General features: G+C 46.5%; 1 protein-coding gene and 41 non-coding genes across 42 annotated transcripts; 31 read left to right on the top strand and 11 right to left on the bottom strand.

The window, feature by feature from the left end:
• Positions 1–16: 16 nt before the first annotated feature.
• On the top strand, positions 17–5,374 carry LOC113019338 (uncharacterized). Its single transcript, XM_080304972.1, has 2 exons — positions 17–3,477; positions 3,544–5,374. Exons 1-2 carry the CDS (start codon positions 28–30, stop codon positions 4,186–4,188), a joined length of 4,095 nt encoding a protein of 1,364 aa, XP_080161098.1. The 5' UTR covers positions 17–27; the 3' UTR covers positions 4,189–5,374.
• Positions 5,375–5,894: 520 nt separating this feature from the next.
• On the bottom strand, positions 5,895–5,966 carry trnaq-cug (transfer RNA glutamine (anticodon CUG)). The gene has a single exon. It is a non-coding gene; the product is annotated as a tRNA-Gln (tRNA).
• Positions 5,967–6,117: 151 nt separating this feature from the next.
• trnad-guc (transfer RNA aspartic acid (anticodon GUC)) lies at positions 6,118–6,189 on the top strand. Its single transcript has one exon. It is a non-coding gene; the product is annotated as a tRNA-Asp (tRNA).
• A 522-nt stretch (positions 6,190–6,711) lies between these two features.
• Positions 6,712–6,784, top strand: trnav-aac (transfer RNA valine (anticodon AAC)). The gene has a single exon. It is a non-coding gene; the product is annotated as a tRNA-Val (tRNA).
• A 614-nt stretch (positions 6,785–7,398) lies between these two features.
• Positions 7,399–7,471, top strand: trnav-cac (transfer RNA valine (anticodon CAC)). The gene has a single exon. It is a non-coding gene; the product is annotated as a tRNA-Val (tRNA).
• A 474-nt stretch (positions 7,472–7,945) lies between these two features.
• On the bottom strand, positions 7,946–8,017 carry trnaq-cug (transfer RNA glutamine (anticodon CUG)). The gene has a single exon. It is a non-coding gene; the product is annotated as a tRNA-Gln (tRNA).
• A 151-nt stretch (positions 8,018–8,168) lies between these two features.
• Positions 8,169–8,240, top strand: trnad-guc (transfer RNA aspartic acid (anticodon GUC)). The gene has a single exon. It is a non-coding gene; the product is annotated as a tRNA-Asp (tRNA).
• Positions 8,241–8,762: 522 nt separating this feature from the next.
• On the top strand, positions 8,763–8,835 carry trnav-aac (transfer RNA valine (anticodon AAC)). The gene has a single exon. It is a non-coding gene; the product is annotated as a tRNA-Val (tRNA).
• A 614-nt stretch (positions 8,836–9,449) lies between these two features.
• Positions 9,450–9,522, top strand: trnav-cac (transfer RNA valine (anticodon CAC)). Its single transcript has one exon. It is a non-coding gene; the product is annotated as a tRNA-Val (tRNA).
• A 474-nt stretch (positions 9,523–9,996) lies between these two features.
• trnaq-cug (transfer RNA glutamine (anticodon CUG)) lies at positions 9,997–10,068 on the bottom strand. The gene has a single exon. It is a non-coding gene; the product is annotated as a tRNA-Gln (tRNA).
• Positions 10,069–10,219: 151 nt separating this feature from the next.
• Positions 10,220–10,291, top strand: trnad-guc (transfer RNA aspartic acid (anticodon GUC)). The gene has a single exon. It is a non-coding gene; the product is annotated as a tRNA-Asp (tRNA).
• A 522-nt stretch (positions 10,292–10,813) lies between these two features.
• On the top strand, positions 10,814–10,886 carry trnav-aac (transfer RNA valine (anticodon AAC)). The gene has a single exon. It is a non-coding gene; the product is annotated as a tRNA-Val (tRNA).
• A 614-nt stretch (positions 10,887–11,500) lies between these two features.
• trnav-cac (transfer RNA valine (anticodon CAC)) lies at positions 11,501–11,573 on the top strand. Its single transcript has one exon. It is a non-coding gene; the product is annotated as a tRNA-Val (tRNA).
• A 474-nt stretch (positions 11,574–12,047) lies between these two features.
• On the bottom strand, positions 12,048–12,119 carry trnaq-cug (transfer RNA glutamine (anticodon CUG)). The gene has a single exon. It is a non-coding gene; the product is annotated as a tRNA-Gln (tRNA).
• A 151-nt stretch (positions 12,120–12,270) lies between these two features.
• trnad-guc (transfer RNA aspartic acid (anticodon GUC)) lies at positions 12,271–12,342 on the top strand. Its single transcript has one exon. It is a non-coding gene; the product is annotated as a tRNA-Asp (tRNA).
• A 522-nt stretch (positions 12,343–12,864) lies between these two features.
• Positions 12,865–12,937, top strand: trnav-aac (transfer RNA valine (anticodon AAC)). The gene has a single exon. It is a non-coding gene; the product is annotated as a tRNA-Val (tRNA).
• A 614-nt stretch (positions 12,938–13,551) lies between these two features.
• trnav-cac (transfer RNA valine (anticodon CAC)) lies at positions 13,552–13,624 on the top strand. The gene has a single exon. It is a non-coding gene; the product is annotated as a tRNA-Val (tRNA).
• A 474-nt stretch (positions 13,625–14,098) lies between these two features.
• On the bottom strand, positions 14,099–14,170 carry trnaq-cug (transfer RNA glutamine (anticodon CUG)). The gene has a single exon. It is a non-coding gene; the product is annotated as a tRNA-Gln (tRNA).
• Positions 14,171–14,321: 151 nt separating this feature from the next.
• On the top strand, positions 14,322–14,393 carry trnad-guc (transfer RNA aspartic acid (anticodon GUC)). Its single transcript has one exon. It is a non-coding gene; the product is annotated as a tRNA-Asp (tRNA).
• A 522-nt stretch (positions 14,394–14,915) lies between these two features.
• On the top strand, positions 14,916–14,988 carry trnav-aac (transfer RNA valine (anticodon AAC)). The gene has a single exon. It is a non-coding gene; the product is annotated as a tRNA-Val (tRNA).
• Positions 14,989–15,602: 614 nt separating this feature from the next.
• Positions 15,603–15,675, top strand: trnav-cac (transfer RNA valine (anticodon CAC)). Its single transcript has one exon. It is a non-coding gene; the product is annotated as a tRNA-Val (tRNA).
• Positions 15,676–16,149: 474 nt separating this feature from the next.
• trnaq-cug (transfer RNA glutamine (anticodon CUG)) lies at positions 16,150–16,221 on the bottom strand. Its single transcript has one exon. It is a non-coding gene; the product is annotated as a tRNA-Gln (tRNA).
• Positions 16,222–16,372: 151 nt separating this feature from the next.
• On the top strand, positions 16,373–16,444 carry trnad-guc (transfer RNA aspartic acid (anticodon GUC)). Its single transcript has one exon. It is a non-coding gene; the product is annotated as a tRNA-Asp (tRNA).
• A 522-nt stretch (positions 16,445–16,966) lies between these two features.
• On the top strand, positions 16,967–17,039 carry trnav-aac (transfer RNA valine (anticodon AAC)). The gene has a single exon. It is a non-coding gene; the product is annotated as a tRNA-Val (tRNA).
• A 614-nt stretch (positions 17,040–17,653) lies between these two features.
• On the top strand, positions 17,654–17,726 carry trnav-cac (transfer RNA valine (anticodon CAC)). Its single transcript has one exon. It is a non-coding gene; the product is annotated as a tRNA-Val (tRNA).
• A 474-nt stretch (positions 17,727–18,200) lies between these two features.
• Positions 18,201–18,272, bottom strand: trnaq-cug (transfer RNA glutamine (anticodon CUG)). Its single transcript has one exon. It is a non-coding gene; the product is annotated as a tRNA-Gln (tRNA).
• Positions 18,273–18,423: 151 nt separating this feature from the next.
• Positions 18,424–18,495, top strand: trnad-guc (transfer RNA aspartic acid (anticodon GUC)). The gene has a single exon. It is a non-coding gene; the product is annotated as a tRNA-Asp (tRNA).
• A 522-nt stretch (positions 18,496–19,017) lies between these two features.
• Positions 19,018–19,090, top strand: trnav-aac (transfer RNA valine (anticodon AAC)). The gene has a single exon. It is a non-coding gene; the product is annotated as a tRNA-Val (tRNA).
• A 614-nt stretch (positions 19,091–19,704) lies between these two features.
• On the top strand, positions 19,705–19,777 carry trnav-cac (transfer RNA valine (anticodon CAC)). Its single transcript has one exon. It is a non-coding gene; the product is annotated as a tRNA-Val (tRNA).
• A 474-nt stretch (positions 19,778–20,251) lies between these two features.
• Positions 20,252–20,323, bottom strand: trnaq-cug (transfer RNA glutamine (anticodon CUG)). Its single transcript has one exon. It is a non-coding gene; the product is annotated as a tRNA-Gln (tRNA).
• Positions 20,324–20,474: 151 nt separating this feature from the next.
• Positions 20,475–20,546, top strand: trnad-guc (transfer RNA aspartic acid (anticodon GUC)). The gene has a single exon. It is a non-coding gene; the product is annotated as a tRNA-Asp (tRNA).
• Positions 20,547–21,068: 522 nt separating this feature from the next.
• trnav-aac (transfer RNA valine (anticodon AAC)) lies at positions 21,069–21,141 on the top strand. Its single transcript has one exon. It is a non-coding gene; the product is annotated as a tRNA-Val (tRNA).
• A 614-nt stretch (positions 21,142–21,755) lies between these two features.
• Positions 21,756–21,828, top strand: trnav-cac (transfer RNA valine (anticodon CAC)). Its single transcript has one exon. It is a non-coding gene; the product is annotated as a tRNA-Val (tRNA).
• A 474-nt stretch (positions 21,829–22,302) lies between these two features.
• trnaq-cug (transfer RNA glutamine (anticodon CUG)) lies at positions 22,303–22,374 on the bottom strand. Its single transcript has one exon. It is a non-coding gene; the product is annotated as a tRNA-Gln (tRNA).
• Positions 22,375–22,525: 151 nt separating this feature from the next.
• Positions 22,526–22,597, top strand: trnad-guc (transfer RNA aspartic acid (anticodon GUC)). The gene has a single exon. It is a non-coding gene; the product is annotated as a tRNA-Asp (tRNA).
• Positions 22,598–23,119: 522 nt separating this feature from the next.
• Positions 23,120–23,192, top strand: trnav-aac (transfer RNA valine (anticodon AAC)). Its single transcript has one exon. It is a non-coding gene; the product is annotated as a tRNA-Val (tRNA).
• A 614-nt stretch (positions 23,193–23,806) lies between these two features.
• trnav-cac (transfer RNA valine (anticodon CAC)) lies at positions 23,807–23,879 on the top strand. The gene has a single exon. It is a non-coding gene; the product is annotated as a tRNA-Val (tRNA).
• A 474-nt stretch (positions 23,880–24,353) lies between these two features.
• On the bottom strand, positions 24,354–24,425 carry trnaq-cug (transfer RNA glutamine (anticodon CUG)). Its single transcript has one exon. It is a non-coding gene; the product is annotated as a tRNA-Gln (tRNA).
• Positions 24,426–24,576: 151 nt separating this feature from the next.
• On the top strand, positions 24,577–24,648 carry trnad-guc (transfer RNA aspartic acid (anticodon GUC)). The gene has a single exon. It is a non-coding gene; the product is annotated as a tRNA-Asp (tRNA).
• A 522-nt stretch (positions 24,649–25,170) lies between these two features.
• Positions 25,171–25,243, top strand: trnav-aac (transfer RNA valine (anticodon AAC)). Its single transcript has one exon. It is a non-coding gene; the product is annotated as a tRNA-Val (tRNA).
• Positions 25,244–25,857: 614 nt separating this feature from the next.
• Positions 25,858–25,930, top strand: trnav-cac (transfer RNA valine (anticodon CAC)). The gene has a single exon. It is a non-coding gene; the product is annotated as a tRNA-Val (tRNA).
• A 474-nt stretch (positions 25,931–26,404) lies between these two features.
• trnaq-cug (transfer RNA glutamine (anticodon CUG)) lies at positions 26,405–26,476 on the bottom strand. The gene has a single exon. It is a non-coding gene; the product is annotated as a tRNA-Gln (tRNA).
• Between the last annotated feature and the right edge of the window lie 25 nt (positions 26,477–26,501).

Here is a 26,501-nt window from a genome sequence, read left to right as displayed (position 1 = left end):
CCGAACAGCGTGGGAACGGCAGAACCCATGCTGTCGATGACCGTGGAAGGCACTGAATTGCCCTTCCTGGTGGATACTGGAGCAACATACTCAACATTGAAAGACACACCAGACAGTGCAACACTCTCCTGTCACACAGTTAATGTGGTAGGCTTTTCCGGGATTCCGATGACACTGCCATTGACAGATCCAGCATTGACACAGCTGGGAAAACAGACTTTGAAACACCAATATGTGGTGTCCTCACAGGTGCCTGCAAATCTCATGGGCAGGGACCTGCTTGTGAAACTGGGAGCCACAATCATGTGCTCACCAGATGGACTGATTGTTACTTTGCCTGGAGGAAAAGAATTCCCGTGTCTGGGATCACCTTCAAAGACTCAATATTTAGTCCAGAACTCTGAACAACCCACTGCCGAAATCTACTGGGGGAGGCTAGTGGAAGAAGGCATTCTGAGACATTATCAGCTGTGGAAACCCTGGATAATGAGCCTGGCCGTCTACTCCCCTCCGCGAGATCCTTTCCACGTTACACTCTTTTATGATAGGGAAGATAACGATATCTATCGGGAACAGTTCCAGTCTGATCTTGAGGGACAGACGTGGAATGTGCAAACACATAACATTTATGTTGGACCAGAAGGTGTGGCCGCGGCTGTGAAATTTACTGATGAACAACTGCCTTGGTACAATGTGGGAGAGGATTCAGCCCCTCACATTACATTGGCGGTCCACGAGGGTCATGGGCCAAGAGATCTGGGACCAATGGTCAAGCGGGCGCTGGACAACGCATGCTGGCAAAGCACCCAAATTCCAAATGTCTGGTATGCACCAAAATGTAAAATATATCGCATAACTTGTTTGTCCAACGATGCAGTGATCTTAGAACATAAAGAAATCTCCAGAATACATGGCAGGGAAAGAATGGATCATCCTGATGCAGTAGCTGAGCTCTCAAAATTGCCTGGTACTTTGTGGTCCGCAGGGCCCACAGATGTAGGTCTAGCTAACTGTTCGCCTGTCCTGTTCCAGCTGAAGTCTGACATACCAATTAACAGACCACAATATAAGCACAAAACTGAAGCAGAAGAAGGTATAGCTGAAACCATTGAAGGACTGTGGAAGGCAGGAGTGCTTGAGCCCTCATGGTCATTTTGGAACACACCTATTTTGCCAGTGGAAAAACATGGGACAGGGAAGTACCGTATGGCACATGATTTGAGAGCAATAAATGCCATGCTGAGGACTGACACTGTGCCTGTACCAAATCCCTACACGGCTCTGACCGAAATTACTGGGGACCAAAAGTGGTTCACATGTATTGACCTAGCGAATGCATTCTTTTGTCTCCCACTGCACGAGTCACTCAGAGACATTTTCTCATTCACATACAGAGGCCGCAAATTTAGGTACACACGCCTACCACAAGGCTTTGCACTCTCACCAGGAATTTTTAATCAGGTGTTGAAAGAGGCATTGTCCCCATGTCAACTGCCAGGGGGCTGTACATTAATACAGTATGTTGATGATCTTCTTATTGCAGCCCCGTCAGCAGCGGCCTGTACGGCAGCATCGCTCGTGGTGTTGAACAGATTGGCGGAGTGTGGCTTCAAAGTGAGCAAAGAAAAACTGCAGTTGGTCCGGCCAGAGGTAACATTCCTGGGCCGGGTGATCGCACACAGATCAGTGGGGCTAATGAACACACACAGAGACCAAATTCTGACACATCCAAAACCAAGAACTGTGAAGGAGTTGCTTTCCTTTCTTGGCTTGACAGGTTACAGCAGGCAGTTCATTCCGAACTATGCGGGTAAAACGGCCCCTTTAAGGGACATGATCAAGAAAGTTGGTGTTCGAAATCTGAAGGCTGAATTGCCTTGGACGCCGGACACAGAGACAGCGTTCATTTCACTAAAACAGGATTTGTCAAGAGCCACAGATCTGGCCACACCTAACTATGATGAGGCATTTTATCTTGATGTTTCAGAAACAAAGGGAGTTGTGAATGGTGTGTTGTTTCAGAAAAAAGGGGGAGGTAGGGATGTACTTATGTATGTTAGCATAAGATTAAATTCAACAGAAGCAAGGCATCCCACATGCACACAACACGCAGCAGGAGTAGCAAAGATAATTCAGAAAACAGCACATATAGTGAGGGAACACCCACTGAAAGTGCTTACTACACACAGTGTAGTGGCCTATGTGAACTCACAGGCATTCACAATGACTCCACTGACGCAACAAAGGTTGAGCAAAATTTTAGAGGCGCCAAATTTGATATTCACACATGAAGGAATAAATATGGCAGACCTAATGGGGTCAGGAGAACCACATGACTGTATTAAGAAAGCCCAGGTTGAAGGAAAAATCAGGGAAGACCTGAAGGCAGAGCCCATATACGGAGCTGAGGATTGGTTCACAGATGGATGCTGCCACAGAGATGAAGAAGGATTGAAAGCGGGCTATGCAGTAGTCTGTAGAGTAGGAACTGAGTTTCAGGTGAAAGAAGCAGGAAAAATTGAGGGACAACAGTCGGCCCAGAGAGCTGAAGTGATAGCCCTAATTCGAGCCCTGAGGTTGGCTAAAAACATGAGAGTGAACATCTACACTGACTCAGCATATGCGTTTGGAGCAGCTCATGTGGAACTGGCTCAGTGGAAGAGAGCCGGGTTCAGGACGGCCACTAATGCACCCATCTGTCACAAAAAGGAAATGGAGGAACTGGAAAAGGCCCTGGAGGACCCAGACGAGGTAAGTATTATAAAATGCAAAGGCCACTCACAAGCAGACAGTATGGTGGCAAGAGGAAATCAGAAAGCTGACGAAGCCGCAAAGGAAGCAGCGGGCTACAAAGGACAGAGACAACTGGTGCAGGTAACCCCAGAAGAGGAGGGTAGCACTAACAGCATGGAAGAAGTTAGAAAGGCTCAGGAGGAGACATCCCCAGAGGAAAAGGGGGTGTGGGAAAACAAAGGAGCCTGGCAAGATGGCGGTTTGTGGAGGGGGCCAGATGGGCGTCCCGCTTTAACGGCCAAAATGGCGGAACAAAAGGTGAATGAGGCTCACGGGCTTGGTCACGTGGGAGTGAAACAGATGGAGAGAAATTTGTGCCGATGGTGGCATCCTGATTTGAGAAGGATGATACTGGAAAAGGCCAGAACGTGCCTAATTTGTGGGGCACACAACCCAAAGCCAGCAGTAAAACCTGAAGCTGGTAAGTTTCTCATGCCAGAAAGGCCAGGAGAAGAGGTCGTGATTGATTATACCGACATGATTGATACAGGCCCAGGTGGGGTGAGGTATTTGTTGGTGTGTGTGGATGTTCTGACTGGATGGCCCGAAGCATGGGCGACCAAATGTGAAGATGCGAAAAGTGTGATTAAGTGCTTAATCAATCATTACATTCCAAGGCATGGGTTTCCCAAGAGAATTAGATCAGACAATGGTACTCACTTCAAGAATAAAGATTTGCAAGAGGTAGAGAGGATGTTGGGAGTGCAACATAAGTTCGGGACGGTCTATCATCCTCAATCTCAAGGAAAGGTAGAGAGGATGAACCTAAATTTGAAAAACAAGTTGGCTAAAATTTGTGCGCAGACAGGGCTAAATTGGGTCGCAGCCCTGCCCATTGCTTTGATGACCATAAGATGTTCTGTTAACCAATCCACAGGTTTCACCCCTTATGAGCTGCTGACTGGGAGACAGTTTCCAGCACCCTGGACAGTGGTCCCGGTGGAGCAGCCCAGGACAAGCAACAGGTCGCATGCAGAATATTTTAATGAGTTGAAAGCTCTTGTGTCCAGCTTTACAAAACAGGTCACTTGTGAGAGACCCACGGGGAACGGAGAGGTCCCGGACGCAAAGGCAGTGTGGCTGAAGGTCATTAAGCGAAAGTGGAAGGAGCCCCGCTGGACTGGTCCGTATGAGGTGACCGCCCGGACGGCTACAGCAGTCCAGCTGAAAGGGAAAGGCGACACCTGGTACCATTGGTCGCAGTGTGCACCCGCACACGAGAGCTTGGTGGAGGAAAATTCGTCTTCAAAGAACGCAGGTGTCAAGAAACAGAGGCAGAATAAACCTCTTCACCTGTGCAACGGGCCGACCAGTAGTCTACCTGGAAGGCCGAAGAAAGAAGAGCAGCCTAGGAGGAGATCGCCGCGCCTACAAAAAGGAGTGGTAACAAATTGAGAGTTTGAAAAGGGGTGGTTTAAATAAAAAAAAAAGGGGAAAGTGGAAGGGGCTTGTTCTGTCAATTATGTTGTCTCTATCTGTATTGGTGGGTATTTTGGTGACCTGTGGTTGTTGTCTCATTCCTTGTGCACGAAGGTTGGTAGAGAAAGTGATTGTAAAGGCAGTGGACCCTGGGGCGGTGGCCCCTATGTCCATGATGCCGATGATGGATCTGGAGGTAGCCGAGTGGACTGAGGAGTGAACAACAACCTATGTATCGACCTCTGGGGTGTCAGAGGTCGAAAGGGGGATTGTGGGGATAAACAAAAAGTATTTTACCAGCATAATATAATCTGCAGTATGAGCATTGCTTTAACAATATAACAGATAGCTTTAAGATGGCCTTAAGATGTTTATGATGATGCTAACTTTGTATTTCAGGTGCAGTTATAACCATTTTATACATATTGCATATCTGTGCTTATTTGAGTTGATGTTCAGGTTCTTTAAAGGTCGTAAGCTTCACTGACGTGACTGTTCAGGTGATACATGCTGAGGGAAAACTAGAACATAGAAGGAATTGCAATACATGCTTACAAAACACTTATATCAGTTTATTTTATTATCTTTTATATGTTCATATTCTTGTATTAAGGTTTTAGTAGAGGTTCTTGGTTAAAACATTTATTTAGTAGAACACATACACATAGTCTCAGTGAGCTTCTGGTCTGGTAAAAGGTCAGAAGTGCAACAGGTGAATTGAGAAAGAGCATTTGAGGACGAGACACAGACAGTAGGTGAAGAGGTGACACAAAGAGCATGTGAGGTCAACACACACACACACACACACACACTTTAAATTAGATTTATTTAGAGGAAGAGGTTAGTTATGTTTGGCTGTAACTGCAAAATTGTCTTGGTAAAAGAGGAACCGTTTCTTGGTGTCTCGGCAAGAAAGAGGAACAAGACAAGAACTGAAAGGTAGACAGGAAGGGCTAGCCATGAAAATAGATGATTTTCTAGGTGAAAAGTCATGATGATGTTGATCTGATCTATGTATAAAATGTATCTGTGACGCATGAAGGGGCGTCAGTAAACAAACCCTGATGTTATAAAATAATTGTTTGTGCTTTAGTAAGTTGAAGATCAATTGCTGTGTTCAGTGATCTTCCCACATGTGAATTAAAATCTTCGTTTGACTTCACCCGGCCGGACCAGTGTGGTTATTTTTCGATCACCTCTTGTACCCTTTCTCAATTCTTGAATCTTAACACAAGGGAATTGATATTCACTCTTTAGACAACTCTGCTTGTCCAGCATTTTCTCTGTTTTACTTGCATCCCTATTGAGAATTAAGTCTCTTGGTTTTGTCTTCTGTAGGTTGTGTGCTAGCCAAACAAAGGACATCAAAGAGCTTGTCAAGAAGAAGATCGGGGCCTTCAGAGGTGGCAAAGGGATTGGAAGTGGGAAGAGTGCAAGAGGAAAAGTTGACTTGAGTCAAGGTGGCTAATGAACGATACAGCAGGAAGCTGAAGTGGAAAGTGCAGCAGAAGAGCATGAGCGAGGTTTGGTGCAGCATGAAGACCATGTGCAGATGAGATCAGCCAACACAAGAGGAGTGGAACTGACTGGGCCACTAACTTGCTCTTCAACTGACTAGATTCTTATGCTAGCGTGTGCTAATGCTAATGTACCTGTGGAGCAAAGTGCTAGAAAGCCAAATGAGGTTCCACTGAGACTTGAACTCAGATCGCTGGATTCAGAGTCCAGAGTGCTAACCATTACACCATGGAACCCTGCCTGAAGCACACAAAAGATCTGTGTCAAACAGGCATAAAAGTGTAGTTCCTGGTAAACCGATGGGGATTTCTACACGGCCAGCCAAATTTTACCTGTCATACCTGCTGCGAATCGCAGCTTGACGTGACCATTGCAGTGCTTCAGAGGTCCTCGTTAGTATAGTGGACAGTATCTCCACCTGTCACGCGGAAGACCGGGGTTCGATTCCCCGACGGGGAGTGAGCAGTTTCCTTCTCTGTTCTGCCTTTTACCTGCAATGACCACACACACCTTAATCGCACACCAGATCCTAGTCAATCTAATAATCTAGTCCTATAATGGGCTTGAAGAAACATGAATTCCACCTGTGCGCTCACAAGTCGAAAAGGTCTTCTCAGAAAGAGCTCCCATCAGAAGAGATGCTAGTCCAAGAGAACACTGCTTGTGCAGCATTTTCTCTGTTTTACGTGCGTCCCTACTGACAAATAAGTTTCTTGGTCTTGTCTTCTGTAGATTGTGTGCTAGCCAAACAAAGGACATCAAAGAGCTTGTCAACCAGAAGATCAGCTCCCATGACAAGAGATGCAATCTTGAGATCACAATTTGCATTGTCAATACAGCCATAAGTGGGGGAGTGCTTGAAGAATGACACAAATGGGAGTTCCCTCCTTCTCAATAGTCCTACATGATCTGTCATAAAAGTCCACAAATGTAAGAAAGCATTGAAATGCTCCTTTAATTACTACGGGGTACGCAAGCTCAGTTTCCGTAGTGTAGTGGTTATCACGTTCGCCTAACACGCGAAAGGTCCCCGGTCCGAAACCGGGCGGAAGCATGCGTCTTTGCTTATGCGTCCTGATATAAAAGTGTCTGACTGCAGGCACTGCTTGAACTTGTGGGGTTCTACTGCTGTTTGGGACACAGACGAGAGAAAGTACTCAAATCTGGTTCAGGTCTCTGACATCTGTAACCTTTGGATGCTCGTCTTGCTAAAGAGTTGTCTATGGCCCAAATTTCTGCAAACTCCACAGACTTCACACAAATCAACAAATCTCCAGTCGCTATATTCCCTGAAGATGGAGGCACAGACTAAGCTCTTGGAAATGACTGGCTCTAGGTGGCCTGCACAGGACTTGGGCCTATTTTCAGCCAATGCCCAAGGCAATGAAACAAATGGGCGCTTTAGGCAACAGTTCTGCTGCCAGAGGTTCTGGGGTTCTTAGGGCAGCATATGTTGAGCTGTGCTTGCTTTAGTGAACTCCTAAATGTCCAAAGTTTAAGTGAGCCTAACATGGAGACTACAGTTCAGACTCCTTGCTAGAGTGCGTCTGTCTCTTCTCCATGGCTCCTTTTACTTCAAGGCCATGATAGGAACATGTCACCAAATTTGTCAGAGTGCGAGATTACTCAGTGAGACACATTGGAAAGCCAAACAAGCTGTCTTTCGGGGTTTCCGTAGTGTAGTGGTTATCACGTTCGCCTCACACGCGAAAGGTCCCCGGTCCGAAACCGGGCGGAAACATGGGTCTTTTCCTTCTTTGGTTACAAGGGAATTGATATTCACTCTTTAGACAACTCTGCTTGTCCAGCATTTTCTCTGTTTTACTTGCATCCCTATTGAGAATTAAGTCTCTTGGTTTTGTCTTCTGTAGGTTGTGTGCTAGCCAAACAAAGGACATCAAAGAGCTTGTCAAGAAGAAGATCGGGGCCTTCAGAGGTGGCAAAGGGATTGGAAGTGGGAAGAGTGCAAGAGGAAAAGTTGACTTGAGTCAAGGTGGCTAATGAACGATACAGCAGGAAGCTGAAGTGGAAAGTGCAGCAGAAGAGCATGAGCGAGGTTTGGTGCAGAATGAAGACCATGTGCAGATGAGATCAGCCAACACAAGAGGAGTGGAACTGACTGAGCCACTAACTTGCTCTTCAACTGACTAGATTCTTATGCTAGCGTGTGCTAATGCTAATGTACCTGTGGAGCAAATTGCTAGAAAGCCAAATGAGGTTCCACTGAGACTTGAACTCAGATCGCTGGATTCAGAGTCCAGAGTGCTAACCATTACACCATGGAACCCTGCCTGACGCACACAAAAGATCTGTGTCAAACAGGCATAAAAGTGTAGTTCCTGGTAAACCGATGGGGATTTCTACACGGCCAGCCAAATTTTACCTGTCATACCTGCTGCGAATCGCAGCTTGACGTGACCATTGCAGTGCTTCAGAGGTCCTCGTTAGTATAGTGGACAGTATCTCCGCCTGTCACGCGGAAGACCGGGGTTCGATTCCCCGACGGGGAGTGAGCAGTTTCCTTCTCTGTTCTGCCTTTTACCTGCAATGACCACACACACCTTAATCGCACACCAGATCCTAGTCAATCTAATAATCTAGTCCTATAATGGGCTTGAAGAAACATGAATTCCACCTGTGCGCTCACAAGTCGAAAAGGTCTTCTCAGAAAGAGCTCCCATCAGAAGAGATGCTAGTCCAAGAGAACACTGCTTGTGCAGCATTTTCTCTGTTTTACGTGCGTCCCTACTGACAAATAAGTTTCTTGGTCTTGTCTTCTGTAGATTGTGTGCTAGCCAAACAAAGGACATCAAAGAGCTTGTCAACCAGAAGATCAGCTCCCATGACAAGAGATGCAATCTTGAGATCACAATTTGCATTGTCAATACAGCCATAAGTGGGGGAGTGCTTGAAGAATGACACAAATGGGAGTTCCCTCCTTCTCAATAGTCCAACATGATCTGTCATAAAAGTCCACAAATGTAAGAAAGCATTGAAATGCTCCTTTAATTACTACAGGGTATGCAAGCTCAGTTTCCGTAGTGTAGTGGTTATCACGTTCGCCTAACACGCGAAAGGTCCCCGGTCCGAAACCGGGCGGAAGCATGCGTCTTTGCTTATGCGTCCTGATATAAAAGTGTCTGACTGCAGGCACTGCTTGAACTTGTGGGGTTCTACTGCTGTTTGGGACACAGACAAGAGAAAGTACTCAAATCTGGTTCAGGTCTCTGACATCTGTAACCTTTGGATGCTCGTCTTGCTAAAGAGTTGTCTATGGCCCAAATTTCTGCAAACTCCACAGACTTCACACAAATCAACAAATCTCCAGTCGCTATATTTCCTGAAGATGGAGGCACAGACTAAGCTCTTGGAAATGACTGGCTCTAGGTGGCCTGCACAGGACTTGGGCCTATTTTCAGCCAATGCCCAAGGCAATGAAACAAATGGGCGCTTTAGGCAACAGTTCTGCTGCCAGAGGTTCTGGGGTTCTTAGGGCAGCATATGTTGAGCTGTGCTTGCTTTAGTGAACTCCTAAATGTCCAAAGTTTAAGTGAGCCTAACATGGAGACTACAGTTCAGACTCCTTGCTAGAGTGCGTCTGTCTCTTCTCCATGGCTCCTTTTACTTCAAGGCCATGATAGGAACATGTCACCAAATTTGTCAGAGTGCGAGATTACTCAGTGAGACACATTGGAAAGCCAAACAAGCTGTCTTTCGGGGTTTCCGTAGTGTAGTGGTTATCACGTTCACCTCACACGCGAAAGGTCCCCGGTCCGAAACCGGGCGGAAACATGGGTCTTTTCCTTCTTTGGTTACAAGGGAATTGATATTCACTCTTTAGACAACTCTGCTTGTCCAGCATTTTCTCTGTTTTACTTGCATCCCTATTGAGAATTAAGTCTCTTGGTTTTGTCTTCTGTAGGTTGTGTGCTAGCCAAACAAAGGACATCAAAGAGCTTGTCAAGAAGAAGATCGGGGCCTTCAGAGGTGGCAAAGGGATTGGAAGTGGGAAGAGTGCAAGAGGAAAAGTTGACTTGAGTCAAGGTGGCTAATGAACGATACAGCAGGAAGCTGAAGTGGAAAGTGCAGCAGAAGAGCATGAGCGAGGTTTGGTGCAGCATGAAGACCATGTGCAGATGAGATCAGCCAACACAAGAGGAGTGGAACTGACTGGGCCACTAACTTGCTCTTCAACTGACTAGATTCTTATGCTAGCGTGTGCTAATGCTAATGTACCTGTGGAGCAAAGTGCTAGAAAGCCAAATGAGGTTCCACTGAGACTTGAACTCAGATCGCTGGATTCAGAGTCCAGAGTGCTAACCATTACACCATGGAACCCTGCCTGAAGCACACAAAAGATCTGTGTCAAACAGGCATAAAAGTGTAGTTCCTGGTAAACCGATGGGGATTTCTACACGGCCAGCCAAATTTTACCTGTCATACCTGCTGCGAATCGCAGCTTGACGTGACCATTGCAGTGCTTCAGAGGTCCTCGTTAGTATAGTGGACAGTATCTCCGCCTGTCACGCGGAAGACCGGGGTTCGATTCCCCGACGGGGAGTGAGCAGTTTCCTTCTCTGTTCTGCCTTTTACCTGCAATGACCACACACACCTTAATCGCACACCAGATCCTAGTCAATCTAATAATCTAGTCCTATAATGGGCTTGAAGAAACATGAATTCCACCTGTGCGCTCACAAGTCGAAAAGGTCTTCTCAGAAAGAGCTCCCATCAGAAGAGATGCTAGTCCAAGAGAACACTGCTTGTGCAGCATTTTCTCTGTTTTACGTGCGTCCCTACTGACAAATAAGTTTCTTGGTCTTGTCTTCTGTAGATTGTGTGCTAGCCAAACAAAGGACATCAAAGAGCTTGTCAACCAGAAGATCAGCTCCCATGACAAGAGATGCAATCTTGAGATCACAATTTGCATTGTCAATACAGCCATAAGTGGGGGAGTGCTTGAAGAATGACACAAATGGGAGTTCCCTCCTTCTCAATAGTCCTACATGATCTGTCATAAAAGTCCACAAATGTAAGAAAGCATTGAAATGCTCCTTTAATTACTACGGGGTACGCAAGCTCAGTTTCCGTAGTGTAGTGGTTATCACGTTCGCCTAACACGCGAAAGGTCCCCGGTCCGAAACCGGGCGGAAGCATGCGTCTTTGCTTATGCGTCCTGATATAAAAGTGTCTGACTGCAGGCACTGCTTGAACTTGTGGGGTTCTACTGCTGTTTGGGACACAGACAAGAGAAAGTACTCAAATCTGGTTCAGGTCTCTGACATCTGTAACCTTTGGATGCTCGTCTTGCTAAAGAGTTGTCTATGGCCCAAATTTCTGCAAACTCCACAGACTTCACACAAATCAACAAATCTCCAGTCGCTATATTTCCTGAAGATGGAGGCACAGACTAAGCTCTTGGAAATGACTGGCTCTAGGTGGCCTGCACAGGACTTGGGCCTATTTTCAGCCAATGCCCAAGGCAATGAAACAAATGGGCGCTTTAGGCAACAGTTCTGCTGCCAGAGGTTCTGGGGTTCTTAGGGCAGCATATGTTGAGCTGTGCTTGCTTTAGTGAACTCCTAAATGTCCAAAGTTTAAGTGAGCCTAACATGGAGACTACAGTTCAGACTCCTTGCTAGAGTGCGTCTGTCTCTTCTCCATGGCTCCTTTTACTTCAAGGCCATGATAGGAACATGTCACCAAATTTGTCAGAGTGCGAGATTACTCAGTGAGACACATTGGAAAGCCAAACAAGCTGTCTTTCGGGGTTTCCGTAGTGTAGTGGTTATCACGTTCGCCTCACACGCGAAAGGTCCCCGGTCCGAAACCGGGCGGAAACATGGGTCTTTTCCTTCTTTGGTTACAAGGGAATTGATATTCACTCTTTAGACAACTCTGCTTGTCCAGCATTTTCTCTGTTTTACTTGCATCCCTATTGAGAATTAAGTCTCTTGGTTTTGTCTTCTGTAGGTTGTGTGCTAGCCAAACAAAGGACATCAAAGAGCTTGTCAAGAAGAAGATCGGGGCCTTCAGAGGTGGCAAAGGGATTGGAAGTGGGAAGAGTGCAAGAGGAAAAGTTGACTTGAGTCAAGGTGGCTAATGAACGATACAGCAGGAAGCTGAAGTGGAAAGTGCAGCAGAAGAGCATGAGCGAGGTTTGGTGCAGCATGAAGACCATGTGCAGATGAGATCAGCCAACACAAGAGGAGTGGAACTGACTGGGCCACTAACTTGCTCTTCAACTGACTAGATTCTTATGCTAGGGTGTGCTAATGCTAATGTACCTGTGGAGCAAAGTGCTAGAAAGCCAAATGAGGTTCCACTGAGACTTGAACTCAGATCGCTGGATTCAGGGTCCAGAGTGCTAACCATTACACCATGGAACCCTGCCTGAAGCACACAAAAGATCTGTGTCAAACAGGCATAAAAGTGTAGTTCCTGGTAAACCGATGGGGATTTCTACACGGCCAGCCAAATTTTACCTGTCATACCTGCTGCGAATCGCAGCTTGACGTGACCATTGCAGTGCTTCAGAGGTCCTCGTTAGTATAGTGGACAGTATCTCCGCCTGTCACGCGGAAGACCGGGGTTCGATTCCCCGACGGGGAGTGAGCAGTTTCCTTCTCTGTTCTGCCTTTTACCTGCAATGACCACACACACCTTAATCGCACACCAGATCCTAGTCAATCTAATAATCTAGTCCTATAATGGGCTTGAAGAAACATGAATTCCACCTGTGCGCTCACAAGTCGAAAAGGTCTTCTCAGAAAGAGCTCCCATCAGAAGAGATGCTAGTCCAAGAGAACACTGCTTGTGCAGCATTTTCTCTGTTTTACGTGCGTCCCTACTGACAAATAAGTTTCTTGGTCTTGTCTTCTGTAGATTGTGTGCTAGCCAAACAAAGGACATCAAAGAGCTTGTCAACCAGAAGATCAGCTCCCATGACAAGAGATGCAATCTTGAGATCACAATTTGCATTGTCAATACAGCCATAAGTGGGGGAGTGCTTGAAGAATGACACAAATGGGAGTTCCCTCCTTCTCAATAGTCCTACATGATCTGTCATAAAAGTCCACAAATGTAAGAAAGCATTGAAATGCTCCTTTAATTACTACAGGGTATGCAAGCTCAGTTTCCGTAGTGTAGTGGTTATCACGTTCGCCTAACACGCGAAAGGTCCCCGGTCCGAAACCGGGCGGAAGCATGCGTCTTTGCTTATGCGTCCTGATATAAAAGTGTCTGACTGCAGGCACTGCTTGAACTTGTGGGGTTCTACTGCTGTTTGGGACACAGACAAGAGAAAGTACTCAAATCTGGTTCAGGTCTCTGACATCTGTAACCTTTGGATGCTCGTCTTGCTAAAGAGTTGTCTATGGCCCAAATTTCTGCAAACTCCACAGACTTCACACAAATCAACAAATCTCCAGTCGCTATATTTCCTGAAGATGGAGGCACAGACTAAGCTCTTGGAAATGACTGGCTCTAGGTGGCCTGCACAGGACTTGGGCCTATTTTCAGCCAATGCCCAAGGCAATGAAACAAATGGGCGCTTTAGGCAACAGTTCTGCTGCCAGAGGTTCTGGGGTTCTTAGGGCAGCATATGTTGAGCTGTGCTTGCTTTAGTGAACTCCTAAATGTCCAAAGTTTAAGTGAGCCTAACATGGAGACTACAGTTCAGACTCCTTGCTAGAGTGCGTCTGTCTCTTCTCCATGGCTCCTTTTACTTCAAGGCCATGATAGGAACATGTCACCAAATTTGTCAGAGTGCGAGATTACTCAGTGAGACACATTGGAAAGCCAAACAAGCTGTCTTTCGGGGTTTCCGTAGTGTAGTGGTTATCACGTTCGCCTCACACGCGAAAGGTCCCCGGTCCGAAACCGGGCGGAAACATGGGTCTTTTCCTTCTTTGGTTACAAGGGAATTGATATTCACTCTTTAGATAACTCTGCTTGTCCTGCATTTTCTCTGTTTTACTTGCATCCCTATTGAGAATTAAGTCTCTTGGTTTTGTCTTCTGTAGGTTGTGTGCTAGCCAAACAAAGGACATCAAAGAGCTTGTCAAGAAGAAGATCGGGGCCTTCAGAGGTGGCAAAGGGATTGGAAGTGGGAAGAGTGCAAGAGGAAAAGTTGACTTGAGTCAAGGTGGCTAATGAACGATACAGCAGGAAGCTGAAGTGGAAAGTGCAGCAGAAGAGCATGAGCGAGGTTTGGTGCAGCATGAAGACCATGTGCAGATGAGATCAGCCAACACAAGAGGAGTGGAACTGACTGGGCCACTAACTTGCTCTTCAACTGACTAGATTCTTATGCTAGCGTGTGCTAATGCTAATGTACCTGTGGAGCAAAGTGCTAGAAAGCCAAATGAGGTTCCACTGAGACTTGAACTCAGATCGCTGGATTCAGAGTCCAGAGTGCTAACCATTACACCATGGAACCCTGCCTGAAGCACACAAAAGATCTGTGTCAAACAGGCATAAAAGTGTAGTTCCTGGTAAACCGATGGGGATTTCTACACGGCCAGCCAAATTTTACCTGTCATACCTGCTGCGAATCGCAGCTTGACGTGACCATTGCAGTGCTTCAGAGGTCCTCGTTAGTATAGTGGACAGTATCTCCGCCTGTCACGCGGAAGACCGGGGTTCGATTCCCCGACGGGGAGTGAGCAGTTTCCTTCTCTGTTCTGCCTTTTACCTGCAATGACCACACACACCTTAATCGCACACCAGATCCTAGTCAATCTAATAATCTAGTCCTATAATGGGCTTGAAGAAACATGAATTCCACCTGTGCGCTCACAAGTCGAAAAGGTCTTCTCAGAAAGAGCTCCCATCAGAAGAGATGCTAGTCCAAGAGAACACTGCTTGTGCAGCATTTTCTCTGTTTTACGTGCGTCCCTACTGACAAATAAGTTTCTTGGTCTTGTCTTCTGTAGATTGTGTGCTAGCCAAACAAAGGACATCAAAGAGCTTGTCAACCAGAAGATCAGCTCCCATGACAAGAGATGCAATCTTGAGATCACAATTTGCATTGTCAATACAGCCATAAGTGGGGGAGTGCTTGAAGAATGACACAAATGGGAGTTCCCTCCTTCTCAATAGTCCTACATGATCTGTCATAAAAGTCCACAAATGTAAGAAAGCATTGAAATGCTCCTTTAATTACTACGGGGTACGCAAGCTCAGTTTCCGTAGTGTAGTGGTTATCACGTTCGCCTAACACGCGAAAGGTCCCCGGTCCGAAACCGGGCGGAAGCATGCGTCTTTGCTTATGCGTCCTGATATAAAAGTGTCTGACTGCAGGCACTGCTTGAACTTGTGGGGTTCTACTGCTGTTTGGGACACAGACAAGAGAAAGTACTCAAATCTGGTTCAGGTCTCTGACATCTGTAACCTTTGGATGCTCGTCTTGCTAAAGAGTTGTCTATGGCCCAAATTTCTGCAAACTCCACAGACTTCACACAAATCAACAAATCTCCAGTCGCTATATTTCCTGAAGATGGAGGCACAGACTAAGCTCTTGGAAATGACTGGCTCTAGGTGGCCTGCACAGGACTTGGGCCTATTTTCAGCCAATGCCCAAGGCAATGAAACAAATTGGCGCTTTAGGCAACAGTTCTGCTGCCAGAGGTTCTGGGGTTCTTAGGGCAGCATATGTTGAGCTGTGCTTGCTTTAGTGAACTCCTAAATGTCCAAAGTTTAAGTGAGCCTAACATGGAGACTACAGTTCAGACTCCTTGCTAGAGTGCGTCTGTCTCTTCTCCATGGCTCCTTTTACTTCAAGGCCATGATAGGAACATGTCACCAAATTTGTCAGAGTGCGAGATTACTCAGTGAGACACATTGGAAAGCCAAACAAGCTGTCTTTCGGGGTTTCCGTAGTGTAGTGGTTATCACGTTCGCCTCACACGCGAAAGGTCCCCGGTCCGAAACCGGGCGGAAACATGGGTCTTTTCCTTCTTTGGTTACAAGGGAATTGATATTCACTCTTTAGATAACTCTGCTTGTCCTGCATTTTCTCTGTTTTACTTGCATCCCTATTGAGAATTAAGTCTCTTGGTTTTGTCTTCTGTAGGTTGTGTGCTAGCCAAACAAAGGACATCAAAGAGCTTGTCAAGAAGAAGATCGGGGCCTTCAGAGGTGGCAAAGGGATTGGAAGTGGGAAGAGTGCAAGAGGAAAAGTTGACTTGAGTCAAGGTGGCTAATGAACGATACAGCAGGAAGCTGAAGTGGAAAGTGCAGCAGAAGAGCATGAGCGAGGTTTGGTGCAGCATGAAGACCATGTGCAGATGAGATCAGCCAACACAAGAGGAGTGGAACTGACTGGGCCACTAACTTGCTCTTCAACTGACTAGATTCTTATGCTAGCGTGTGCTAATGCTAATGTACCTGTGGAGCAAAGTGCTAGAAAGCCAAATGAGGTTCCACTGAGACTTGAACTCAGATCGCTGGATTCAGAGTCCAGAGTGCTAACCATTACACCATGGAACCCTGCCTGAAGCACACAAAAGATCTGTGTCAAACAGGCATAAAAGTGTAGTTCCTGGTAAACCGATGGGGATTTCTACACGGCCAGCCAAATTTTACCTGTCATACCTGCTGCGAATCGCAGCTTGACGTGACCATTGCAGTGCTTCAGAGGTCCTCGTTAGTATAGTGGACAGTATCTCCGCCTGTCACGCGGAAGACCGGGGTTCGATTCCCCGACGGGGAGTGAGCAGTTTCCTTCTCTGTTCTGCCTTTTACCTGCAATGACCACACACACCTTAATCGCACACCAGATCCTAGTCAATCTAATAATCTAGTCCTATAATGGGCTTGAAGAAACATGAATTCCACCTGTGCGCTCACAAGTCGAAAAGGTCTTCTCAGAAAGAGCTCCCATCAGAAGAGATGCTAGTCCAAGAGAACACTGCTTGTGCAGCATTTTCTCTGTTTTACGTGCGTCCCTACTGACAAATAAGTTTCTTGGTCTTGTCTTCTGTAGATTGTGTGCTAGCCAAACAAAGGACATCAAAGAGCTTGTCAACCAGAAGATCAGCTCCCATGACAAGAGATGCAATCTTGAGATCACAATTTGCATTGTCAATACAGCCATAAGTGGGGGAGTGCTTGAAGAATGACACAAATGGGAGTTCCCTCCTTCTCAATAGTCCTACATGATCTGTCATAAAAGTCCACAAATGTAAGAAAGCATTGAAATGCTCCTTTAATTACTACGGGGTACGCAAGCTCAGTTTCCGTAGTGTAGTGGTTATCACGTTCGCCTAACACGCGAAAGGTCCCCGGTCCGAAACCGGGCGGAAGCATGCGTCTTTGCTTATGCGTCCTGATATAAAAGTGTCTGACTGCAGGCACTGCTTGAACTTGTGGGGTTCTACTGCTGTTTGGGACACAGACAAGAGAAAGTACTCAAATCTGGTTCAGGTCTCTGACATCTGTAACCTTTGGATGCTCGTCTTGCTAAAGAGTTGTCTATGGCCCAAATTTCTGCAAACTCCACAGACTTCACACAAATCAACAAATCTCCAGTCGCTATATTTCCTGAAGATGGAGGCACAGACTAAGCTCTTGGAAATGACTGGCTCTAGGTGGCCTGCACAGGACTTGGGCCTATTTTCAGCCAATGCCCAAGGCAATGAAACAAATGGGCGCTTTAGGCAACAGTTCTGCTGCCAGAGGTTCTGGGGTTCTTAGGGCAGCATATGTTGAGCTGTGCTTGCTTTAGTGAACTCCTAAATGTCCAAAGTTTAAGTGAGCCTAACATGGAGACTACAGTTCAGACTCCTTGCTAGAGTGCGTCTGTCTCTTCTCCATGGCTCCTTTTACTTCAAGGCCATGATAGGAACATGTCACCAAATTTGTCAGAGTGCGAGATTACTCAGTGAGACACATTGGAAAGCCAAACAAGCTGTCTTTCGGGGTTTCCGTAGTGTAGTGGTTATCACGTTCGCCTCACACGCGAAAGGTCCCCGGTCCGAAACCGGGCGGAAACATGGGTCTTTTCCTTCTTTGGTTACAAGGGAATTGATATTCACTCTTTAGACAACTCTGCTTGTCCAGCATTTTCTCTGTTTTACTTGCATCCCTATTGAGAATTAAGTCTCTTGGTTTTGTCTTCTGTAGGTTGTGTGCTAGCCAAACAAAGGACATCAAAGAGCTTGTCAAGAAGAAGATCGGGGCCTTCAGAGGTGGCAAAGGGATTGGAAGTGGGAAGAGTGCAAGAGGAAAAGTTGACTTGAGTCAAGGTGGCTAATGAACGATACAGCAGGAAGCTGAAGTGGAAAGTGCAGCAGAAGAGCATGAGCGAGGTTTGGTGCAGCATGAAGACCATGTGCAGATGAGATCAGCCAACACAAGAGGAGTGGAACTGACTGGGCCACTAACTTGCTCTTCAACTGACTAGATTCTTATGCTAGCGTGTGCTAATGCTAATGTACCTGTGGAGCAAAGTGCTAGAAAGCCAAATGAGGTTCCACTGAGACTTGAACTCAGATCGCTGGATTCAGAGTCCAGAGTGCTAACCATTACACCATGGAACCCTGCCTGAAGCACACAAAAGATCTGTGTCAAACAGGCATAAAAGTGTAGTTCCTGGTAAACCGATGGGGGTTTCTACACGGCCAGCCAAATTTTACCTGTCATACCTGCTGCGAATCGCAGCTTGACGTGACCATTGCAGTGCTTCAGAGGTCCTCGTTAGTATAGTGGACAGTATCTCCGCCTGTCACGCGGAAGACCGGGGTTCGATTCCCCGACGGGGAGTGAGCAGTTTCCTTCTCTGTTCTGCCTTTTACCTGCAATGACCACACACACCTTAATCGCACACCAGATCCTAGTCAATCTAATAATCTAGTCCTATAATGGGCTTGAAGAAACATGAATTCCACCTGTGCGCTCACAAGTCGAAAAGGTCTTCTCAGAAAGAGCTCCCATCAGAAGAGATGCTAGTCCAAGAGAACACTGCTTGTGCAGCATTTTCTCTGTTTTACGTGCGTCCCTACTGACAAATAAGTTTCTTGGTCTTGTCTTCTGTAGATTGTGTGCTAGCCAAACAAAGGACATCAAAGAGCTTGTCAACCAGAAGATCAGCTCCCATGACAAGAGATGCAATCTTGAGATCACAATTTGCATTGTCAATACAGCCATAAGTGGGGGAGTGCTTGAAGAATGACACAAATGGGAGTTCCCTCCTTCTCAATAGTCCTACATGATCTGTCATAAAAGTCCACAAATGTAAGAAAGCATTGAAATGCTCCTTTAATTACTACGGGGTACGCAAGCTCAGTTTCCGTAGTGTAGTGGTTATCACGTTCGCCTAACACGCGAAAGGTCCCCGGTCCGAAACCGGGCGGAAGCATGCGTCTTTGCTTATGCGTCCTGATATAAAAGTGTCTGACTGCAGGCACTGCTTGAACTTGTGGGGTTCTACTGCTGTTTGGGACACAGACAAGAGAAAGTACTCAAATCTGGTTCAGGTCTCTGACATCTGTAACCGTTGGATGCTCGTCTTGCTAAAGAGTTGTCTATGGCCCAAATTTCTGCAAACTCCACAGACTTCACACAAATCAACAAATCTCCAGTCGCTATATTTCCTGAAGATGGAGGCACAGACTAAGCTCTTGGAAATGACTGGCTCTAGGTGGCCTGCACAGGACTTGGGCCTATTTTCAGCCAATGCCCAAGGCAATGAAACAAATGGGCGCTTTAGGCAACAGTTCTGCTGCCAGAGGTTCTGGGGTTCTTAGGGCAGCATATGTTGAGCTGTGCTTGCTTTAGTGAACTCCTAAATGTCCAAAGTTTAAGTGAGCCTAACATGGAGACTACAGTTCAGACTCCTTGCTAGAGTGCGTCTGTCTCTTCTCCATGGCTCCTTTTACTTCAAGGCCATGATAGGAACATGTCACCAAATTTGTCAGAGTGCGAGATTACTCAGTGAGACACATTGGAAAGCCAAACAAGCTGTCTTTCGGGGTTTCCGTAGTGTAGTGGTTATCACGTTCGCCTCACACGCGAAAGGTCCCCGGTCCGAAACCGGGCGGAAACATGGGTCTTTTCCTTCTTTGGTTACAAGGGAATTGATATTCACTCTTTAGACAACTCTGCTTGTCCAGCATTTTCTCTGTTTTACTTGCATCCCTATTGAGAATTAAGTCTCTTGGTTTTGTCTTCTGTAGGTTGTGTGCTAGCCAAACAAAGGACATCAAAGAGCTTGTCAAGAAGAAGATCGGGGCCTTCAGAGGTGGCAAAGGGATTGGAAGTGGGAAGAGTGCAAGAGGAAAAGTTGACTTGAGTCAAGGTGGCTAATGAACGATACAGCAGGAAGCTGAAGTGGAAAGTGCAGCAGAAGAGCATGAGCGAGGTTTGGTGCAGCATGAAGACCATGTGCAGATGAGATCAGCCAACACAAGAGGAGTGGAACTGACTGGGCCACTAACTTGCTCTTCAACTGACTAGATTCTTATGCTAGCGTGTGCTAATGCTAATGTACCTGTGGAGCAAAGTGCTAGAAAGCCAAATGAGGTTCCACTGAGACTTGAACTCAGATCGCTGGATTCAGAGTCCAGAGTGCTAACCATTACACCATGGAACCCTGCCTGAAGCACACAAAAGATCTGTGTCAAACAGGCATAAAAGTGTAGTTCCTGGTAAACCGATGGGGATTTCTACACGGCCAGCCAAATTTTACCTGTCATACCTGCTGCGAATCGCAGCTTGACGTGACCATTGCAGTGCTTCAGAGGTCCTCGTTAGTATAGTGGACAGTATCTCCGCCTGTCACGCGGAAGACCGGGGTTCGATTCCCCGACGGGGAGTGAGCAGTTTCCTTCTCTGTTCTGCCTTTTACCTGCAATGACCACACACACCTTAATCGCACACCAGATCCTAGTCAATCTAATAATCTAGTCCTATAATGGGCTTGAAGAAACATGAATTCCACCTGTGCGCTCACAAGTCGAAAAGGTCTTCTCAGAAAGAGCTCCCATCAGAAGAGATGCTAGTCCAAGAGAACACTGCTTGTGCAGCATTTTCTCTGTTTTACGTGCGTCCCTACTGACAAATAAGTTTCTTGGTCTTGTCTTCTGTAGATTGTGTGCTAGCCAAACAAAGGACATCAAAGAGCTTGTCAACCAGAAGATCAGCTCCCATGACAAGAGATGCAATCTTGAGATCACAATTTGCATTGTCAATACAGCCATAAGTGGGGGAGTGCTTGAAGAATGACACAAATGGGAGTTCCCTCCTTCTCAATAGTCCTACATGATCTGTCATAAAAGTCCACAAATGTAAGAAAGCATTGAAATGCTCCTTTAATTACTACGGGGTATGCAAGCTCAGTTTCCGTAGTGTAGTGGTTATCACGTTCGCCTAACACGCGAAAGGTCCCCGGTCCGAAACCGGGCGGAAGCATGCGTCTTTGCTTATGCGTCCTGATATAAAAGTGTCTGACTGCAGGCACTGCTTGAACTTGTGGGGTTCTACTGCTGTTTGGGACACAGACAAGAGAAAGTACTCAAATCTGGTTCAGGTCTCTGACATCTGTAACCTTTGGATGCTCGTCTTGCTAAAGAGTTGTCTATGGCCCAAATTTCTGCAAACTCCACAGACTTCACACAAATCAACAAATCTCCAGTCGCTATATTTCCTGAAGATGGAGGCACAGACTAAGCTCTTGGAAATGACTGGCTCTAGGTGGCCTGCACAGGACTTGGGCCTATTTTCAGCCAATGCCCAAGGCAATGAAACAAATGGGCGCTTTAGGCAACAGTTCTGCTGCCAGAGGTTCTGGGGTTCTTAGGGCAGCATATGTTGAGCTGTGCTTGCTTTAGTGAACTCCTAAATGTCCAAAGTTTAAGTGAGCCTAACATGGAGACTACAGTTCAGACTCCTTGCTAGAGTGCGTCTGTCTCTTCTCCATGGCTCCTTTTACTTCAAGGCCATGATAGGAACATGTCACCAAATTTGTCAGAGTGCGAGATTACTCAGTGAGACACATTGGAAAGCCAAACAAGCTGTCTTTCGGGGTTTCCGTAGTGTAGTGGTTATCACGTTCGCCTCACACGCGAAAGGTCCCCGGTCCGAAACCGGGCGGAAACATGGGTCTTTTCCTTCTTTGGTTACAAGGGAATTGATATTCACTCTTTAGACAACTCTGCTTGTCCAGCATTTTCTCTGTTTTACTTGCATCCCTATTGAGAATTAAGTCTCTTGGTTTTGTCTTCTGTAGGTTGTGTGCTAGCCAAACAAAGGACATCAAAGAGCTTGTCAAGAAGAAGATCGGGGCCTTCAGAGGTGGCAAAGGGATTGGAAGTGGGAAGAGTGCAAGAGGAAAAGTTGACTTGAGTCAAGGTGGCTAATGAACGATACAGCAGGAAGCTGAAGTGGAAAGTGCAGCAGAAGAGCATGAGCGAGGTTTGGTGCAGCATGAAGACCATGTGCAGATGAGATCAGCCAACACAAGAGGAGTGGAACTGACTGGGCCACTAACTTGCTCTTCAACTGACTAGATTCTTATGCTAGCGTGTGCTAATGCTAATGTACCTGTGGAGCAAAGTGCTAGAAAGCCAAATGAGGTTCCACTGAGACTTGAACTCAGATCGCTGGATTCAGAGTCCAGAGTGCTAACCATTACACCATGGAACCCTGCCTGAAGCACACAAAAGATCTGTGTCAAACAGGCATAAAAGTGTAGTTCCTGGTAAACCGATGGGGATTTCTACACGGCCAGCCAAATTTTACCTGTCATACCTGCTGCGAATCGCAGCTTGACGTGACCATTGCAGTGCTTCAGAGGTCCTCGTTAGTATAGTGGACAGTATCTCCGCCTGTCACGCGGAAGACCGGGGTTCGATTCCCCGACGGGGAGTGAGCAGTTTCCTTCTCTGTTCTGCCTTTTACCTGCAATGACCACACACACCTTAATCGCACACCAGATCCTAGTCAATCTAATAATCTAGTCCTATAATGGGCTTGAAGAAACATGAATTCCACCTGTGCGCTCACAAGTCGAAAAGGTCTTCTCAGAAAGAGCTCCCATCAGAAGAGATGCTAGTCCAAGAGAACACTGCTTGTGCAGCATTTTCTCTGTTTTACGTGCGTCCCTACTGACAAATAAGTTTCTTGGTCTTGTCTTCTGTAGATTGTGTGCTAGCCAAACAAAGGACATCAAAGAGCTTGTCAACCAGAAGATCAGCTCCCATGACAAGAGATGCAATCTTGAGATCACAATTTGCATTGTCAATACAGCCATAAGTGGGGGAGTGCTTGAAGAATGACACAAATGGGAGTTCCCTCCTTCTCAATAGTCCTACATGATCTGTCATAAAAGTCCACAAATGTAAGAAAGCATTGAAATGCTCCTTTAATTACTACGGGGTACGCAAGCTCAGTTTCCCTAGTGTAGTGGTTATCACGTTCGCCTAACACGCGAAAGGTCCCCGGTCCGAAACCGGGCGGAAGCATGCGTCTTTGCTTATGCGTCCTGATATAAAAGTGTCTGACTGCAGGCACTGCTTGAACTTGTGGGGTTCTACTGCTGTTTGGGACACAGACAAGAGAAAGTACTCAAATCTGGTTCAGGTCTCTGACATCTGTAACCTTTGGATGCTCGTCTTGCTAAAGAGTTGTCTATGGCCCAAATTTCTGCAAACTCCACAGACTTCACACAAATCAACAAATCTCCAGTCGCTATATTTCCTGAAGATGGAGGCACAGACTAAGCTCTTGGAAATGACTGGCTCTAGGTGGCCTGCACAGGACTTGGGCCTATTTTCAGCCAATGCCCAAGGCAATGAAACAAATGGGCGCTTTAGGCAACAGTTCTGCTGCCAGAGGTTCTGGGGTTCTTAGGGCAGCATATGTTGAGCTGTGCTTGCTTTAGTGAACTCCTAAATGTCCAAAGTTTAAGTGAGCCTAACATGGAGACTACAGTTCAGACTCCTTGCTAGAGTGCGTCTGTCTCTTCTCCATGGCTCCTTTTACTTCAAGGCCATGATAGGAACATGTCACCAAATTTGTCAGAGTGCGAGATTACTCAGTGAGACACATTGGAAAGCCAAACAAGCTGTCTTTCGGGGTTTCCGTAGTGTAGTGGTTATCACGTTCGCCTCACACGCGAAAGGTCCCCGGTCCGAAACCGGGCGGAAACATGGGTCTTTTCCTTCTTTGGTTACAAGGGAATTGATATTCACTCTTTAGACAACTCTGCTTGTCCAGCATTTTCTCTGTTTTACTTGCATCCCTATTGAGAATTAAGTCTCTTGGTTTTGTCTTCTGTAGGTTGTGTGCTAGCCAAACAAAGGACATCAAAGAGCTTGTCAAGAAGAAGATCGGGGCCTTCAGAGGTGGCAAAGGGATTGGAAGTGGGAAGAGTGCAAGAGGAAAAGTTGACTTGAGTCAAGGTGGCTAATGAACGATACAGCAGGAAGCTGAAGTGGAAAGTGCAGCAGAAGAGCATGAGCGAGGTTTGGTGCAGCATGAAGACCATGTGCAGATGAGATCAGCCAACACAAGAGGAGTGGAACTGACTGGGCCACTAACTTGCTCTTCAACTGACTAGATTCTTATGCTAGCGTGTGCTAATGCTAATGTACCTGTGGAGCAAAGTGCTAGAAAGCCAAATGAGGTTCCACTGAGACTTGAACTCAGATCGCTGGATTCAGAGTCCAGAGTGCTAACCATTACACCATGGAACCCTGCCTGAAGCACACAAAAGATCTGTGTCAAACAGGCATAAAAGTGTAGTTCCTGGTAAACCGATGGGGATTTCTACACGGCCAGCCAAATTTTACCTGTCATACCTGCTGCGAATCGCAGCTTGACGTGACCATTGCAGTGCTTCAGAGGTCCTCGTTAGTATAGTGGACAGTATCTCCGCCTGTCACGCGGAAGACCGGGGTTCGATTCCCCGACGGGGAGTGAGCAGTTTCCTTCTCTGTTCTGCCTTTTACCTGCAATGACCACACACACCTTAATCGCACACCAGATCCTAGTCAATCTAATAATCTAGTCCTATAATGGGCTTGAAGAAACATGAATTCCACCTGTGCGCTCACAAGTCGAAAAGGTCTTCTCAGAAAGAGCTCCCATCAGAAGAGATGCTAGTCCAAGAGAACACTGCTTGTGCAGCATTTTCTCTGTTTTACGTGCGTCCCTACTGACAAATAAGTTTCTTGGTCTTGTCTTCTGTAGATTGTGTGCTAGCCAAACAAAGGACATCAAAGAGCTTGTCAACCAGAAGATCAGCTCCCATGACAAGAGATGCAATCTTGAGATCACAATTTGCATTGTCAATACAGCCATAAGTGGGGGAGTGCTTGAAGAATGACACAAATGGGAGTTCCCTCCTTCTCAATAGTCCTACATGATCTGTCATAAAAGTCCACAAATGTAAGAAAGCATTGAAATGCTCCTTTAATTACTACGGGGTACGCAAGCTCAGTTTCCCTAGTGTAGTGGTTATCACGTTCGCCTAACACGCGAAAGGTCCCCGGTCCGAAACCGGGCGGAAGCATGCGTCTTTGCTTATGCGTCCTGATATAAAAGTGTCTGACTGCAGGCACTGCTTGAACTTGTGGGGTTCTACTGCTGTTTGGGACACAGACAAGAGAAAGTACTCAAATCTGGTTCAGGTCTCTGACATCTGTAACCTTTGGATGCTCGTCTTGCTAAAGAGTTGTCTATGGCCCAAATTTCTGCAAACTCCACAGACTTCACACAAATCAACAAATCTCCAGTCGCTATATTTCCTGAAGATGGAGGCACAGACTAAGCTCTTGGAAATGACTGGCTCTAGGTGGCCTGCACAGGACTTGGGCCTATTTTCAGCCAATGCCCAAGGCAATGAAACAAATGGGCGCTTTAGGCAACAGTTCTGCTGCCAGAGGTTCTGGGGTTCTTAGGGCAGCATATGTTGAGCTGTGCTTGCTTTAGTGAACTCCTAAATGTCCAAAGTTTAAGTGAGCCTAACATGGAGACTACAGTTCAGACTCCTTGCTAGAGTGCGTCTGTCTCTTCTCCATGGCTCCTTTTACTTCAAGGCCATGATAGGAACATGTCACCAAATTTGTCAGAGTGCGAGATTACTCAGTGAGACACATTGGAAAGCCAAACAAGCTGTCTTTCGGGGTTTCCGTAGTGTAGTGGTTATCACGTTCGCCTCACACGCGAAAGGTCCCCGGTCCGAAACCGGGCGGAAACATGGGTCTTTTCCTTCTTTGGTTACAAGGGAATTGATATTCACTCTTTAGACAACTCTGCTTGTCCAGCATTTTCTCTGTTTTACTTGCATCCCTATTGAGAATTAAGTCTCTTGGTTTTGTCTTCTGTAGGTTGTGTGCTAGCCAAACAAAGGACATCAAAGAGCTTGTCAAGAAGAAGATCGGGGCCTTCAGAGGTGGCAAAGGGATTGGAAGTGGGAAGAGTGCAAGAGGAAAAGTTGACTTGAGTCAAGGTGGCTAATGAACGATACAGCAGGAAGCTGAAGTGGAAAGTGCAGCAGAAGAGCATGAGCGAGGTTTGGTGCAGCATGAAGACCATGTGCAGATGAGATCAGCCAACACAAGAGGAGTGGAACTGACTGGGCCACTAACTTGCTCTTCAACTGACTAGATTCTTATGCTAGCGTGTGCTAATGCTAATGTACCTGTGGAGCAAAGTGCTAGAAAGCCAAATGAGGTTCCACTGAGACTTGAACTCAGATCGCTGGATTCAGGGTCCAGAGTGCTAACCATTACACCATGGAACCCTGCCTGAAGCACACAAAAGATCTG

This window comes from Astatotilapia calliptera, chromosome 8 (genome assembly GCF_964374335.1).
Source record: "Astatotilapia calliptera chromosome 8, fAstCal68.1, whole genome shotgun sequence".
Lineage (NCBI taxonomy): Eukaryota > Metazoa > Chordata > Actinopteri > Cichliformes > Cichlidae > Astatotilapia > Astatotilapia calliptera.
This window is presented reverse-complemented; position numbering and strand designations above follow the sequence as displayed.

Coding starts and splice junctions, on each gene's coding strand:
- LOC113019338 (XM_080304972.1), top strand. CDS start 28: ATGCTGTCGATGACCGTGGAAGGCACTGAATTGCCCTTCCTGGTGGAT. Junction 3,478..3,543: donor AGAATAAAGATTTGCAAGAG/GTAGAGAGGATG, acceptor TCTCAAGGAAAG/GTAGAGAGGATGAACCTAAA.